General features: G+C 38.6%; 1 protein-coding gene across 4 annotated transcripts in view; it reads left to right on the forward strand.

The window, feature by feature from the left end:
• ubr3 (ubiquitin protein ligase E3 component n-recognin 3) overlaps positions 1 to 17,822 on the forward strand; it is a gene marked incomplete at its 5' end in the record, with an annotated part of 75,668 nt that overhangs the window by 38,576 nt on the left and 19,270 nt on the right. For 2 of the 4 annotated variants that reach the window (XM_081369580.1, XM_081369581.1), the window contains 6 exons: positions 7,264 to 7,413; positions 8,462 to 8,595; positions 9,164 to 9,274; positions 14,057 to 14,293; positions 14,505 to 14,641; positions 15,397 to 15,482. In XM_081369580.1, the coding sequence (XP_081225706.1) occupies positions 7,264 to 7,413; positions 8,462 to 8,595; positions 9,164 to 9,274; positions 14,057 to 14,293; positions 14,505 to 14,641; positions 15,397 to 15,482 (855 nt within the window). The remainder of the gene's footprint in view (positions 1 to 7,263; positions 7,414 to 8,461; positions 8,596 to 9,163; positions 9,275 to 14,056; positions 14,294 to 14,504; positions 14,642 to 15,396; positions 15,483 to 17,822) is intronic. The other 2 variants (XM_081369582.1, XM_081369583.1) reach the window with 1 other exon arrangement.

Below are 17,822 nucleotides of genomic sequence, written 5' to 3' on the forward strand. Positions count from 1 at the left end.
CTAAGGGTTCCTAACCATTAGTTCTTGGGGAACCAACCTGGTTGGTATTTCCTAGAACTAAGTTCCTAGAACTACCCAGTGTGAAAGCCCCTATAATGGCCGATATTTGCCATTTTAATGGTAGGGTAGGCAATTTCGGAAAGTCTAGCAATAGCAAGTTAGCTTTGAAAGCATAAGATCCCATCCTCCCTTCAGAGTGTCTCCAAAGTCATGTCTCCTTTAAAACACATGAACACGTACAGCAGAGTCTGCAAATTGTCACGTAAATTACCTCTTGTCTCAAAGCAAATAACAAGATAACAATGAATGTAAACAACTTGCAGAGCTCTAGTTGTACCACCTGACTGCTGCAGATTCATTTCAGCGTTGACGGCGTTATACATAAAAACTCACAAGTCTGAGTCTGAAGACGTGAACAGCTCCAGGTAGAACATCATGGGTTGCCATCTCATATTACGTTTACGATATGGCGTGAACGCAGCATAAGCTCATTGTTTTGGGTCAGGAGGAACTGTAAAAGGTGTCTGCTGTTTGTTTGTGGCTCTCTATGAATGTCTACAACTCTGCATAGCCTTACGAATCACGCTGATGACGTGTGATGAGGGTGTACGGAGGTATGGACATATGTTGACAGGCAGGTCAACATTCAGACCGAATGCAATGATTGGACAAAAATGTTTTGGTCCCGCTTTTATTTTGACAGCACTGAGATCTCCTGTGCCTGAGTGCAGATTCTGAGGATCATGACGCTCAGTGAACCGTGACCGGTACTGTCTAAGGCTGACAGATTTCTGCTTCATAGTGTGTCTGAATATTACATTGAATAAAATGTTGAATTATTCTGTCATGCATAAAATAATAATAAACATTTACTCTGACAATTTGACTTATGAAAGGAAATAAAGTTATTTTGCTACCACCAGCAATACAGTGATTGAAACTGAACTATTTTAGTAATTTTGGGTTTGTTTAATAGTGCGTAGGATAATAATGCCGTGTCATAAATCTCTCAAACTTCACATATTGCTATGGAAACGTCTCTTGGGTTAATTAAGTTGTATTTGCTGCATAATTGCTTAGTAATAAATACTTTTATTTGTTTGTGAACTGGTGGTCAGGTTCATTAATCTTGTTTAATGTATAATTAGTGCTTGACTGATGTGGTGTCTGCATTAACCCTTGAGTTTGTGTATGCTCGTGTTTTTCTGAGGTATACTGGATGAAAGAATTAGAATCAACAAAAACTAGTTTCACCATCATGCAATTTTATGTTTTGACCTTTTTACTGTGTACAAAGGTCATGAATTGTCCACATGTGACTACTAGTTGTTGAATTATCTCGTATTATAGTGTTTATTTAGGACGGGTGTGTGGAGGGCAGCAGTACCTGGCCGGCTGCCTCAGGCAAACACTGTCACATTAACTTTCTAACACAAACGATTCATTTCCCCATAGACTTCCTGTCACTGTCAGTGCACCTTAAGCTATAAATCAATCCAAACACACACTGACATTTACAAAGCCTCCATTTGCTCGTTCTTTAATGTTTAGGAATGATTTAGAAAAGGTAATTAATGGAATAGCAGACTTTAAAAGTAGGGGAGTCAGCAGTGTTTATGACTGGGCACGCTACTTTTAAAGTGATGTCAAATATTTAGCATTTTACATGGTGTTTGAGCACCAATACTTGTGTACACAATAGGGGTGGGAGAAAAAATCGATTCATCGATGCATCGCAATTCTCTCTCCAACGATTCTGGATCGATTCTGAGAATTTCAGAATCGATTCTGAACTTAGTTTTTAACCAGATATGCGATGACGCTGAGTTTGCTTTAGAAACACCCATAATCTGCTTTCTTCCAATTCCTCACACACACACATACATACACCAATCAAACTTTCCGAAAAATAATCTTTCATAAGTTCGTAAAGGTTGAAGCGAATTACAAGGACATTCACAGGCTTCATTGCACAGGATGCGCTGTGAGAGACGCGCGCTTTGTTTGATGTTATGTTACACTTGAAGCGTGCTGTCTCGCCTTTCGGTATTTTCCTTACAAATGCTCTACGAAGTTCTAGTTTGGAATGCAGTGGACTTTTATATTTAAACTATGAACCTCACTAACAGAAGACTGCGTTCAATTTCAAATGATGACGCGCGCTTTGTTTGTGTAGACTGCTCGCGCATGCGGCTGTGCGACTCCGTGTAAGTGATTTAATATACTTGTGCAAAATTAACGTAAACACAGCCAGTTATGTCTTAAGCGATTATGTCTTAAGCGATTAAACGGACAGGAAAAACCACTTTACTTCTTATATTTCAAAAGAGATCCGTGCGTGAATGCAGCTTAATAGATCTCTCGCAGTCTATGATGTCATAGTAAAAAACAACAGTAGGCTAAAGATGAAGAAAAATCACTCACAATTCTTGAATGGAAAACGTTCAGATAATCTTAAATAGGCTACTGAAAGCACTATTTGTTTGTTTGTTATGTTTCTATGCTCCTCTTTATTATTTGCTACTTAGCCTACTTGTATGTTTTGAAGTTATATTAGTTTAAAATTCTTAACATACAACTGTTTTAATTATTTTTTTTTAATTTGTAATTTTTTTTACCTTACCTATGTAAACTAATGAATTAATAGGGAGCGGAGGGGGGAGGAGTAGATAAAGAATCATTCTGGAATTGGATCAGATCGTGAGGTGACTAAAGATTTCCACCCCTAACATTTACATACTGTGAATCGTTTTTTTGAATCGAGAATCGTTTTTGAATCGAAAATCGATTTTGAATCGAATCTTGGGCCTAAAAATCGAAATCGAATTGAATCGTGACATTTTCTGAATCGTGCACCCCTAGTACACAACCACCCTATAATGATAAAAATCCACCAAGTGCTTTTTTTTAAATCCCCATAAATCATAAGCACTGTCTCAGAACAAGCCGTTCACAGATTCAGGGCATAGTGATATCACTTTGCTCAGATCCCGCCCACGACTGTTGACTGACACTGCAGTTTTAGCGTATGGTAATGGACCCGCCCTGAGTGAGCTAAACGCACTCAGCCATTGTTTCGACGCCGGAGCAGCTGTTGACAGGAATGTCTTGTAAGCAACTCAGGTGCTTTGTTGTTGGATTTAAGAGTGAACATCACAGTCTTCATGTACTCCGGACATCACCTGACATTTTATTTTTGAAGGGAATGCACCCCCATATACCTAAATACCAAGGATGGATCAGTGCAAATACTGTATGTTCGTGATCCAGCTTACAGTCTCCGGAGTGATAGGCCTAACATTACTGATCACAGCAGTAATGAAAGGGAGAGTGCTCATTTTATTACAGTTTATCAGAGTTGTTTTAGGGATATAAAGTCTACCAGTTTATTTAGCACCCCCTGAAAAGTCTGTATATATTCGTTTACTGTTAGTTGTAACAAGTGTTTTGTGTACTTCGCTGTGTATGTTGATGAAAGGAAGAGAGAGAGAGAGTTTATGGATAAGACTTTAATGCGCACTTCTTGTACTGTGTTTATTCAGCTCTTACAGTGATTTTCTGGAGTGTAAACGGACGCTTCATCCTTTGTGTGACGTACAGTAAACTTCATAAATCTTGAAGCTCCACCCTCTTCTTGAAAGGGGGCAGAGGGCAGCAGCTCATTTGCATTTAAAGGGACACCAAAACTGTGTGTTTTTGCACATCCTCAAAAAGTGGCAATTTTAACATGCTATAAAAAAATTACCTGTGTGGTATTTTGAGCTAAAACTTCACATACACACTCTGGGGACATCAGAGAATTGTTTTACATCTTGTAAAAAGGGGCATAATAGGGGCCCTTTAAGAGATTCGTTCAAAAATGCTGATTCATCCAGTAATGAAAAAAATTAGGCTGCATCTGAAATCACATACTTTCCTACTATATAGTAGGCGAAAAACAGTATGTGACACAATAAGTATGTCTGAAACCCACAGAACTCATAAAAGAGTGGGCAAAAAGTCTCCGGATGACCTACTACTGTACCTCCGGCGAGATTCTGAAGTGTGCATTCGATGGACACTTTACTATCCCATGAGGCCATGAGGAGGATTTATCAATGGCAGTGAAGTGACACTACGGACGCTGGTAGGTCACATGATAATGACAACATGGCGCACGTTGTACGTCCGGATTACATTTATATTACACACATTCATACTTTTTTTTTTTTTTTTGCAGTCATGAAGTAATTAATTCAAAATAAGTACCTACTCAATTAACATCTTTCAGAACCTCTAGTAAATTACATGTCATTTTGTTTAGTTGTCTATTCATAATCTTGATCTCTATTCTTAAAAAAAAAAAAAAAAATCTGAGATTCTAAGTTTACCCAGAATCGTGCAACTCTAGCTTTGGTATTATTATTTTTATTTTTATTTTTTATATGTTAATAGTAAATTTCATTAAATAGAAAAAAACAAACATGCATCACTTTATTAAAAGTAATTCTGATATTATGGTAAATTTAATAACACTTTTACAGTTACAGACAGTTTAAGCCAGATTTCAAACCATTCCTTCAGCTTCCTCATCACTTCACACAACATTAGCTCTGTTGTTACTGCTTTTAATGCATGACCGCCTGAACCTCCATTAGCTGTTTGCTAATTTAACCAGAAGAGTGCAAAAAAGTAATTCAGATCCGCATTATATAACTAATTAAGTTTTGCCAATCTACTGAGCTCATAATTCATGTTCAGTTATTGGATTTCACCCCCTTTTTCTCTGACTTTTATGCTTGGCTTCTCTCTTTTTTTAATGTAAAATGAAAACGCCAAACCCTTACAATAAAGTACTGTGGTGGGACCATGAATGAGTGGGATGCCATGGTAATGAATGACCTTATCATGGAAGCATCTAAAAAATCCCATGATAATATTTGAGTACTTTTTTTCTAGGAGCTTCAAACTTTATCAGTCTTTCTAAAGTTTCTGGTGAACAATCAATCTCTACGCAACTTAAACTGAATATAATGAGCCAACCATGCAAAGTATCCCTGATGCTTTATCTAAATTGATGTTCTTTATCTCTTCTCTGAAACCTATTGAGCTGTATTACGGATTTGTTTTTCAATACTTATTTATTAGAATTATTTATAATCAACATTTCTCTTAACTCATCAGGAATCTTGAATGCAATTTTTTTGGGGGGGGGGGGGGGGGGCTGGTATTTTTCACAGTGGACTCTGGGATTGCCTTCTCTGTGAAGGAAACATGTAATGCTTCCCTAGAATTTGACCAAAACAAAGTCTCTTGAATGGCAGAAATATTTATGCGACGAGCTTTACGATATATTTATTCACGTTTTAATGTGCCTCTGGTTATAGGGCTTTTTAGGTCTTGTAGAATCTGCTATTTCTGACCTAATTCATTTGCTGTCTTTCATGGCTGCAATAAGCTGTTTTCCCAGGGAGTCAACATACTCTTGGGTAAATTGGCAGTGAGCGGCATCACACAGGATCACTCAGACCAAAACAAAAACAGACAAACCGATGTGAAACGCACATTTCAAAGTAGAATTACTGGCTGTAGAATTGTTTTCAGAGAAACAAGTATTTGAACTTAGCATGTTTCCTAAATCTCTGCAAACATAGTATGGTATTTTTATGCTTTAGTACAGTCAAAAAAATGACATTCAGCACCTTTACAATTAGGGGTGCAACGGATCAAAAAACTCACGGTTCGGATCGTTTCTCGGATCAGAGTCACGGATCGGATCATTTTTCGGATCAGCAAAAAAAAAAAAAAAAGACAAGACAAATAAACACAAGTTTTGTTAAATTAAAATATATAAAATCAACAGTGGGAGCGCGACGGGTTCATTCCATGAAGCGTGACTATAAACACACTGATAGCGTTTGTGATGGTTTTAGCCCGGTCTGATTGTGCAATGTTGAGCAGCCTTCGTTTTCACTCCTGTCAGCGAAACACCGGGGTGATGTCACTTCAAATGCGTGGCCATGCTTGATGTGTTTCCACGGATGTCCCGATACCACTTTTTCACTTCCGATACGATACCGATGCCGCAGCTTTGGCTATTTGCCGATACCGATATCAATCCGATGTTTTTATTTTATTCTTGAACTAATACTACTAATAATAAAATATATGGAAGCACTTTGCTCAATTAGCCACATAAAAACATCTCACTCAAATGGAGAACAAATACTTCTCCAGTATATAGTCCACAACAACAGTTGATAATGAAAGACTGTCACCCTTTATTCAAAAGACCTTGAGATATGTTTGGTAATTGTAGGCTACCTGAATGAATTTAAAATTAATTTGCTATATTTCAGATCAATATATTTGTTTCCTTAAAATTTTAATTAACTTTAACGTTATTCTCATCTGAATTATAAATCATTTATTTCTGTATAAAATGATACTACCAGTAAAAACACATTTGATTTTCTTTTTTAATCAATGTAGAATGTGTAACTTCAAAATAAACAGATTACTCTGTTTGAGGACAAGAAATGAAAACCAATGCAATATGATGAATGTCCAAAATATGAGATAATTTTTGTTTTTAAACAGCATGTGTGTGTGTGTGTGTGTGTGTGTGTGTGTGTGTGTGTGTGTGTGTGTGTGTGTGTGTGATTGTCAGTAAGGGCTAGCGCCCGTGCCTCTCTCTCTCTCTCTCTCTCTCTCTCTGACACACACATTCCAGCATACATCGCAGCCTGTTCATTTTGCTGCGTTCACACCATACGCGAATAGAGCGTCAAATTCGCGTCTAGTTCGATGCTTGAACAGTTTGAATCCTTTCGCGCGTCCAAAGCGAATAGGACGCGCCGCGCGCGTATAATGATAAAGCGAGCGTTTGAAGCGAAATAGAAGCGTGTTCCAGGGAAGCCAAAATGCTCCCATACAGGGGATTTAAATGACGCGGGGCGTTCAAGCTCCTCCGTTCCTCCGCTCGCCATGACCACGCTGTGTGTGGACTGAACATGCGCACAACTTTTTTTTTTTTCATAAATTAATCCGCGGATCACGTGTGTGCCGAACCGAAGATATTGATCCGAACGGATCACGGATCACGGATCAATGATGATCCGTTGCACCACTATTTACAATGCTATATATGTGGGCATCTCACGAGGTTGTGGAAAGAAAACACTTTTATTTGAAGGGAGATTTTGTGATCTCAAAGACTCTGTTCTCTATAATTCCTTTTCTAGGTTATCTGACTTTTGTTTTGTTTGATTTTGTGTTTAATAGAGTCTCCTGAAACGGATGCAGTGATGGACGTGGGCTCGACAGAACCTTTGGACTCTGAAGTTCTGTATGACTGTGTGATCTGTGGTCAAAGCGGCCCGTCCACTGAAGATAGACCCACAGGACTGGTGGTGCTGCTGCAGGCTTCATCAGGTATCACACACTCCAACATTAACATCAGCAATGTAGCAGTTTCTATAGCAACAATGGCTAGTAGAAGTGGATTTTAGGCCAACTTTAAAACGGATAACATCAGGGCTTCTAGGAATGAAAAATTTAATTTCAGTTATCAAAGATGGATTTTAAGGGAAAAAAGTTTTCCTGTAGCTCAAACTGTAGAGCGTTGGCGCTTGCAACGCCAAGGTCATGGGTTCGATTCCCAGGGAAAACAAGAATTGATAAGAATGTAAAATGTGTACCCTGAAATGCAATGTAAGTCGCTTTGGATGAAAGCGTCTGCCAAATGCATAAATGTAAATGTAAAATTATTGACTATAGGAGGACTTTTTTTTTTCTATAGTGCTTTTCAGAATACATATAGTTTCAAAGCAGCTGAAACTATATGTATTGTGTACACCTGTACTGATTGAATATCAGTCTTTTTTTCCATTTGCGTAAGTCTCTATATCACCACTAGGACTGTGTGTAGCTTTACAGCTTTCCATCTGCAGGTTCAGGTTGTGGTCCAGATCACTGGAGCTCTTTAACTGTGCATTAAACCACCCATGAGTTTAAATTCACCCTCTTTACTCTACTTGTTTTAACAACAGTGTTTTAATTGCTTCTGTGACTTCTCAGCTGGTGCTGTGATAAAATTAACATTGTGTTTTATGAATAATCACTGGTCTTTGATTTGTTTGATATGTGACTTTAGTTCTCTTGAAACGCCTCAAGGTCGAGATGGCAACTTTCTAGCAGTCATGTCTGACTCTGTAGAGAAATTCTCTGCAGAAAATCAACAGTTCTTTGAGATTTGATGGACCGATAGGCTTCTGATTTGGTCTGTTTTTTATTTTTATTGCTGAGTATTCAGTATGGTAGGGTTTAGGGTCAGCAAGCATCGGCGTGACATTCGTTACAGTTTTGACTTTGACGTGGTATTTCATTATAGTATTCAAATGGTGAGTGCCATAAATGTGATGATGGCAGCTAATTAACATGATTGGCATTTCTGAAGAGTGTGTATATGTGTGTATTTCAGTGTTGGGGCACCGTTGTCGTAGTGACATGCCAAAGCGATTGCCCACTACAGATGAGGAACACATCTACCCCGAGGACACATGTGGAGCGACCAATGATGTTAGACTGTCCCTTATGCAACGCTACTTTAAAGATGTACGTGCCATATATAAACGCACAACTCATAATAACCTCTCTATAACATACTAACAATATAAAACTCAATCTGAAACATCTCAAACATCTTTGTTCAGGCATATAAGTGCAATATGACTGCATAAGCATGCAATTATCCATTTTCTTCTTTTATTTTTTCGAGAGGCTAAAATGTTTTAAGTGTTTTAAATGCACCATCACTTATGCACAACATACTTTCATACAGGTACAACCTCATTACGGTTACACACATGCTTTAATAATGCAGTATACCACAAGAGGCCAATAAATTGCGTTGCTGTTACCTCAGTAAAGGTTTGTTAGGCACAGTGTGACACATAGTAAAAATCAATTTCTCATGTGTCATATTGCTTTTAAGTCAGTGGAATTGGCAGTGTTTTGGATCCCATTGACTTTCGTTGTATGGAAAACCCCAAGTTATAGTGAAAGCTTTGTGTTCAGTATGAGTTTAATAATACATCAAATCTGAATGTGTTGTTAACATGCCACTCATTAGGTCATGACATGTTCTGAAGTTTCTCTTTTTTCCATGTTCTCAATTTGCCAGAGTTCCTGTCTGCAGTCTGTGTCTGTTGGCTGGGACGGGGGTGTATATGTGCAGACGTGCGGCCACACTCTTCATATAGACTGTCACAAGTCCTACATGGAATCCTTACGGGTGAGAATCACTGTAAAGAGCTGTAACTTATCAAGCCATTTATCATGCATTTGGAAAGTCTTACTGCAGTTAGGGAAAGTATATGTGCACAGTGACCCCACTCTCACAGCCCACCTAGCATTTGAACAGCTCTTAAATGATTTAACCCAACAGATGATTCTGGAATCATTCATCCAGCTGTCTAATATAAAGTGGCTTCTGATCTAGTGTCTGTCAAGACTGGCGTTTGACTCCCCTGTCTGAGACATATTCAGTATTCACCATTCACACACTCTGTCGGCTGTATTCCAACCCCAATTCATCATTTATGAAAATGTCCCATGGCACCGGAGCCTTGTGAACCACAGGCTCTAGAGTGGAGGAACTGTCTTCATTGACTGTTATACATAAAGACTATCAGTTGATCTAGTCTCTTGTCTGCTAAAAATGAATTTTAATGTCAGTTTATCTACTGTCTTGTCTGCTAAAAACTTTTTACTTGTGTTAAATTTTGTTGATACACAAGTTGGTACGTTCAACAATACTTTCCATGATGTACAAATATAAAATGTCTTTTTCTAGACAAGATCTTGGGCTATTAGTTCTGACTCTGATCCGTCATTAGAGGTCCATCCACCACTGTTTGTTCTCAACTGAACCTTTGAGAGGTTGTTGTGCTTATGCTAATAAGGGCAGTCTGACATCACCATCTGCTTAATAATCTGTGACATGAGCATTGGCGCGTAGAGCAAGAGAATTATCTCTAGAATTATGAGCACTTTAGTCTCAGCCTCAGGAGATGCACACAAACCCCCAAAACTGATGCGTATTACACGCAAAAATACCAAGAGCTTGCTTAAAGTCATATGGTCCAGTGCTGTTATTGACAAAGGCTGTTTTCTTCCAATTGGCCTTATTCTAAAATTGTGTGCGCGTGATGACGTCATCCAAATTGTAGCATGGGCTATGGTGTATCACAATACAAAAAACTGCCCTTGAGCCATTTCCATACATAATTTCGTAAATGTTTTATCCTATGCATTCCTGATCTCCCCAAATCCTTGTAAAATGGATGAGTAATGAGAGAACGCGGCCATCTTACTAAAGAATTTATATTAAGAATCTGATAAGACTGCATGTAACTGCCTTTATGTGATGAAGCACATTTTCTAGTATGCAAAATGTTTTCATGGGACAATAAAACACTGATAATATTGATCATTTTGATATAATGGGAATGACATAAGGATGCATGTGGAATTCTGTCACGTGACACCTTATTTATTTGCATTAAATCCCCCTTTTTGGACATGTTTTTTGCAACATGAAATATCAACAGGATTTTATGCACTGAAGTTTTATCAATAATTAGCATTTACATCACTGTTATCTGTGAAAATTTTGATGCTCTAAAAAAAAATCCTTGGATGTCTATTAAGACATGAACCCAAGCCATATCTAGACTAGTGACTAGAATATCACAGGGTTATTTTGACTTGGACCAGTAAGCAACCTCCTAACAACACCCTAACAACCACCCAGAACCCCATTTCTACCATGATAACAGAATAAGGGTGTTTTCACACTTGGCATGTTTGGTTCGATTAAAACGAACTCTGGTGCGATTGCTCTGATAGTGCGACTCATTTGAATAAGGGTGTATTCACACCAGGAAAGACCGCTAGGTCACTTGCTTTGGTCCGAACCAAATACAATGATGATATTTTTTTATTTTTATTTTGGGTGTGGTTCGCTTCCACACTACCCTTTTTGCAAGTGAACGAAGTTTTTTAAATAATTTGGAAGCCATACAAGTGGATTACATCTGTCTCAGACTTCGCAGACGGAGAGCGATTTCGCAAAATCTACGATCTCTGCACCGCGAGTTAGATACGGTGGCCTCTACTGAACTAAGGTTTGCTTCAATAAATGTGCTATCTCTCGCAAACAAGTGACTTTTTTTAATACTCAGAGCCTGGATATTTTATGTTTGACAGAGACTTGGCTAAATAATGGTGACTTATCCCCGTTTTCGGAGTTGCTCCCTCCAAACTGCGGTTTTCTTTTAATTGTCGTTTTCTTCACACCCCAGAGTGTTTAGCAGTTTTGAACTGCAATTGTTTCAACTAAACACTACAGAACCAATTGTTTGTGCAATTATATATCGGCCTCCTTAATATAATAAGGATTTTGTACAGGAGGTTTCAGACTTTGTAGATGAGATTGTTTAAAATTTGATTCGTTTTTAATTATGGGAGATTTCAGTGTACATGTTTGTTGTCCATTCAATGCGCTGGCAAAACATTTTTTGGATATGATTGACTCTTAACCTCACAAAACACGTTTCTGGATCCACTCATGTTCATGGACATACCTTGGACTTAATACTAACTTATGGTCACTCTGTTGGGGATGTTAAAATTCACAATTTAGCTCTCTCTGATCATATGACTGTTACTTGTTCGGTAACTCTCCCTTGTGTCATTCGTAATACCTCATTTCCAATCCGCCAGGTCCGGAACTTAAATCCAGTCACTATTGAGCATTTTAAAAATGCATTCATTGAATCTGATATCAATTTTACTTTAGAGAGCCCTTTGCATTCAGATGTGAATGTTTCACTTGATACTTTTAATTCTGTATGCTCTTCTATCCTAAATTCAATTGCTCCGCTGAGGGTTAAGAGTGTTAAGGCCAGACCAGAACCTTGGCAAAATGAGCTTACTCAGGGTTTGAGGCATGCTTGTAGGAAAGTGGAGCGTGGGTGTAAGAAGGATAAATTACAAGTGTCATATGATATACTACGTGAGTCTTTATCTACAGTACCTACCAGAATGCAGTTAAGTCAGCTAGGAGAAAATCTTTTGCTGATCTAATCTTAAGGTACCTCAGTACTCCTAATATTTTATTAAGTACTATCAATTCAGTGCTAAATCCCACTACTGCATGTCCTGTTTTGTCCACCATCACATGTGGTGATCTGCTGAATTTGTTTTGTACACAAGGTCACAAGTTGTACCTGGTTCATATGATCCCACGGTTACTTGTTTTACCTCTGCTGTGTTTGATCAATTTTCACCTATTTCTTTTCATTCTTTAGCTGAGATAGTTGGGCAGTTAAAACCTACAAATTCTGTCCGTGATGTTATTCCATCTAGATTAGTTGAGCATACTTTTGATATTATTGGTCCTAGTATATTGACTTTAATTAATAGAAATTTCAAAACAGCAGTAGTTCCAATGGATTTTAAGCATGCTATTGTACAGCCTCTTTTGAAGAAAACAAATTTGGATCCAAATGTTTTATATTTACAGGCCTATTTCTAAACTGCCATTTTTATCCAAAAGTCGCATTAAACCAACTGCAGACTTTTCTAGATCAAAATGAGATTTTTGAAAAAATCCAGTCAGGGTTTAGATTGAATCATAGTACAGAAACGGCCTTGTTAAAAGTTCTAAATGATATCTTGATTGCGATATGATTCTGGCAGCTCAGTGGTTTTAGTTTTACTAGATCTTAGTGCAGCGTTTGAGACCATTGATCACAATATCCTAGTTCTCCCGCCTGGAAAAGGCAGTGGGAATTCAGGGCATGACACTCAATTGGTTCAAATCCTTCATTTTTAATAGGACGTTTTGGTCAACATTATTCTAAAATGGCCCTATTGTCTAGTGGGGTTCCACAAGGATCCATTCTTGGCCCAATTTTGTTTTCATTATATATGCCTTAGGTTCTATTTTTCATAAGCATGGAGTATCCTTTCATTGTTACGCAGATGACACTCAGGTGTATTTACCTTTGCGTAAACAGGACAAAAGTCACTATTGAGATGTTTACAAGAAGTTAAATCTTGGATGTCACAACATTTTCTGAATCTGAATGAAAGTAAAACTGAAATAATCTGGTTTGCGGCCCCTGACACTCAAAACTCTTTTGTCTTGGGTTGACTTGAGTTAGCCCCTTTCTGTAAATCTGTAATGAAGAACTTTGATTTTGAAAGGGTTATTCATGCTTTTATTTCTGTAAGACTAGATTATTGTAACTCACTATATGTGGGTGTTAGCCAAGCACTGTTAAACCATCTTCAATCGTTTCAAAATGCGTCTGCTAGACTTTTAACAGGTAAAAAGCAACTTGTAACACCAATTTTAGCCTCACTTCATTGGTTGTCTGTGTAGTTCTGTTCTGTATAAAGCATTGCATAACTTGGCCCTACCATACTTAGTACATCTCCTTCATATACATAAACCATCTAGGTCTCTCAGATCAGCAAATCAGATGATCCACCTCTTCAGCTGGGTCTCGGTACGGTTGTTTGGTCCGCACCCGAGTGCGATTGATGTATTCACACCTGCTGAAAAGATTTGCACCACGGGGGGAAACGAACTTGAGTTCGATTCATTCGAACCAAACAAGACAGGTATAAATACACCCTAAGTGTGAACGCTGCCATCAGAATCCTGGTGCGCACCAAACAAGAGGACCGAGATGCTGAAACAATGGGTCTCGCGCCGCTTCCAAATTAACTTGTGCGGTTCGAATGAAATATGAATGCAACACGGACCAAAGACATGTAAACAAATCCCAATGCCTTTAGGTTCGGTATCAAAATGCCAATGTGAACGCTAAAGTGCACCAGGACTAAATGTTTTCAGGTTTTTTGGTCCGAACTTAGTGAACCGAACTACAAGTGTGAACACATCTTAAGCTGGGATACTCTAAGTGTTATGTCTGTTTTTTTGTTTTTTTTTTTATTATAAAGTAGTCTGCTTTAAACCTAATTGTATTTGTTTATTCCTCAGAATGATCAGGTTCTTCAGGGGTTTTCTGTGGATAAGGGTGAGTTCACCTGTCCACTGTGTCGTCAGTTCGCCAACAGTGTTTTGCCCTGTCGTCCTGGGCGTGGGATGGAGACGGGCGCCTGGCACACTCCCAGTAACAAGAGCCTGTCCACACTGGTGAAGGAAGTGGAGGACCTTCAGGAGCAGCTGGGCATTTTCCCAGTAAGCGCCAGCGTAAAGCAGAGAGATCCCATACTGGTATTTATTAGAGCGCTCTCCCCTCCCCTCTTTTCTGTTCTGTTCATCTCATCCCTCCATCCTGATTTAGAGAACGGACTGGTGTGCCATTCACCTCCATGTGATCTTTCATGCCCCACCAAATATTGTTGGGGTTTAACATCTCATAACACAAAATCTCAAGCCAGTGTCATAGGCTTGCATGTCATGACTTGTTTTTCCTTCCTCGCAGGCGGAGTCCAACCTGAGTAAAGAGATGGAATCCGTTATAAAGGACATTAAAAACACCACGCAGAAAAAATACATGGATTATGGGAAGAACCCAGGGTCACCTGACAACGACTTCCTGTTCATGTACTCCGTGGCCAGGTGAGAAAGAGCATCTATTTAAGACAATTGCAGTTTTTCCACTTTTGTTTTATGGGTCAGTGTTTTTTAATCTAAGCTTCAGTGTTCTCATAATGTTTGGCATTAGAGGGAAGTTCAGTACAGCATAAAGTGTGCGTGTCTTGCATTACAGATATTCTGATGTCATGACAGTGTTTATATTCTTGGTAAAATTTGTACAAATGCCTTAATTTTAGTTGTGATTTGTTCTTCAGTATGATCAGTGTTTCCTTGAGGAAGAGTATACGTTTTTTTTTATATTCAGCAGTGTCGAAAAAGGGGAAAACATGGATATTGTATATATTATTTTGTGTGTTTGTACTTTCTTTCCAATGTTCCATTCATCCATTCTTTCTTAGTGTCTTTTGTTTATTTGTATTGTTCAGTGTTTAGTTAGCTTGTTCTTCCCTTTGTTGTTTCTTTCACTGTTTGTTTCTTCTTGTTCATTCTTTTGTTTGCATGTGCTTTGGTTTATTTGTTTTTTCCCCCTTATTTCATTTGTTCTATTGTCTACTCTCTCATTCTTTCGTGCTGTCTTTTCTATGTTCCATTCTTTTATTTGTGTTGTTCATTCTTTAGCTTGCATTAAAATGCATTTCAAGGTTTTATAAGGCATTGTAAAAGGATAGGTCCAGATTCCCTCAGAGCTGCTCTAGTCCACATGTTGTGTGTCTCTCTCTCTCTCTCTCTCTCTCTCTCTCTCTCTCTCTCTCTCTCTCTCTCTCTCTCTCTCTCAGGACTAATCTGGAGTTAGAGTTGGTTCATCGTGGGGGGGATCTGTGCAGTGGGGGGGCCAGTGCTGCCGCCAAACGCTCCTGTCTCAGTGAGTTTCTCTCTTCTTTCCCTCTCTTTTTGTTTTCTGAGTTTAATGTTGGTTGGTTATCGGTGTACAATTTGAGTGACAAAATGTCAACTTTTCCAGAGAATACTAACAGCTTTGTTAGGGAGTAATGCAGAGTTAGGGTATGTTCACAATTGTGGTTCTCTTGGTTCTTCTGGTTCGGTCCCAAAAAAAAGAAGAAAATAATACATTTAGTCCTATTTCGATTAGCATTCACACTGGCAAAATTATGTTCACATCCTGATTGGACTCACAAGCCTTTATGATTTATATTTTGCAACTGACCTTCCTGAACATCCAAAACAGTGCTGTGCGCTCAATGCACTTGTATGCGTGTACCTATTTTACCAGTTGAGAACTCATAAAGAGGTCATAAAATGTCAAATTAGCGGCAGGAATTCCTCCGTTGCACACACTAACACATCTGCTGCAAGGAGATAGCGGTTCTAATGCCTGTACCGAACTGTAATGGACAATATTGCAACAATGACGAGAAGAATCAGGTATGCATGATGTATCGGCCACCATATCGGTATTGGTTGATACATGTTCATTTTTAAAGGAACCGTATATAAGATTGTGGCCAAAACTGGTACTGCAATCACTTTCAAATTACTGTAGAGCGGTGTATCCCCTCCCCCTCCCCCCTGAGTCGAGGTTGCCAGCTAGGCTGCAGGATCCAGCAGGAACGTAGGCTGCTACAAGGAGCTTCCAATGGCAAGTGACAAGTCCTATACAAATCCTTGTTATATTTCGGACTCTGTCACGACGTATTTCGGATTCATAACGAGGTCTTTAAGGTTTCGTAACGTTAGACATTTTTTATCCGACACGTTTGTAGCTGCAGCTGTGGTAACTAGAGCAGAGCTGACAACCTGGATGCCGAAACACTACTGACTTTGTGATTGGTAGATAGGTGGAGGGTGGGGCATCAGGCCAAAACACAACATGACAACATCAACATCAGTTGAGGGCTGCAACTTCACTTTTAAATGACAATATCCTGGCCGGACTACTGTTGTCAGTGATATAAGTATTTGAAATGAACATGATTTCTTAATGTCTAGTGACACATCAGGGCCATTTTATGATTAATTGAAATACATTTCTTACATACGGTTCCTTTTAAAGTTATCGTTATCGGGCCAATAAGAAAATTTGGCCGATATATTAATGTATTATTTACTTCAGCTGAGACACTTCAGATGCACACTGTTCACCATGATGTTTTTGAATTGCTTGAAATATGATTGGAATCACTTGGAATATGATTGGAATACAGTAAAGTGCAACAAGTCTGTCATATAGACTACATAAAATTATAATGAGAACACAGTTGTGCGCTTGAGACATGGTGAGACTTTTGTTTTTGTTATCAGGCTCTCAAAAATTATATAAAAATTTGGGTTTAGATTTATCGGCTAAATTATCGGTTATCGGCTTTCAAATAAACAGAATTATTGGTTATCGGAATTTGCCAAAATTTTCATATCGGTGCATCCATACTTTTCTAGGATTGCATCTTGTGACATTACATCCTGCATTTGGTTTGGTCGGTCTCGGCCCGTTTGTTTGGTGCCAACAGAGCAATCGCACGAGAGTTTGTTTTATTTGAACCAAACATGCGAATTGTGAACACACTCTTAATGTCATATTTCTTTAAAGTATTTCGTGCCAGGCTGCCAGGCTTGGTCATTTTGTGATTTTCAACATCTAACAGTGCCCACTTGGCAGATGTTGTCAGTTCCCAAATCCACGTCAGCACTGATAACTAAAAATAAAAATCTCTACTAAAAAACTCTTAAATTGTTTTGTGAATTGAGTAAATGTATTGATTTAATTACAGCAGTTTTGTGTATGTTTCATTTGCTATTCTTCGTACGTCAGGCACACTGCTCTTTACATATGACTTTGACCTTGAATGTGTCAGCCACTGGTCCTGAACTTATTTCACTTTAATTATCTGGAGTAATCTGAAGTTCACTGTCTTCAATTTAGTGTTCAAGGATACAAAGAGTTCATTTATAGGGCCTTTAGGGGATTCAACCTTGCAGTTACCAGCCTTGAACCTTAACCACTACACAACGCCACCGCAAATGAAGTTTTCCAAGTGGACTCTACTGTCCATGATTCAAATGGGAACGGACTGTTCTAATTGTTCAGGAATGGCATTCTTCTGGGATGCTGGACTGTGGATGATATATTTGTATGCTGATTGACTGGATGTAAGGAGAATGTCGTGACTGCTGTTGTTGGATTTTCGCAGTCAAGACCAGTCAGTCGACACACATCCACACACTGGCTCTTTATAAATGAGTGTGT

Source organism: Scardinius erythrophthalmus (assembly GCF_964197995.2).
Source record: "Scardinius erythrophthalmus genome assembly, chromosome: 6".
Taxonomy (NCBI): Eukaryota; Metazoa; Chordata; class Actinopteri; order Cypriniformes; family Leuciscidae; genus Scardinius; species Scardinius erythrophthalmus.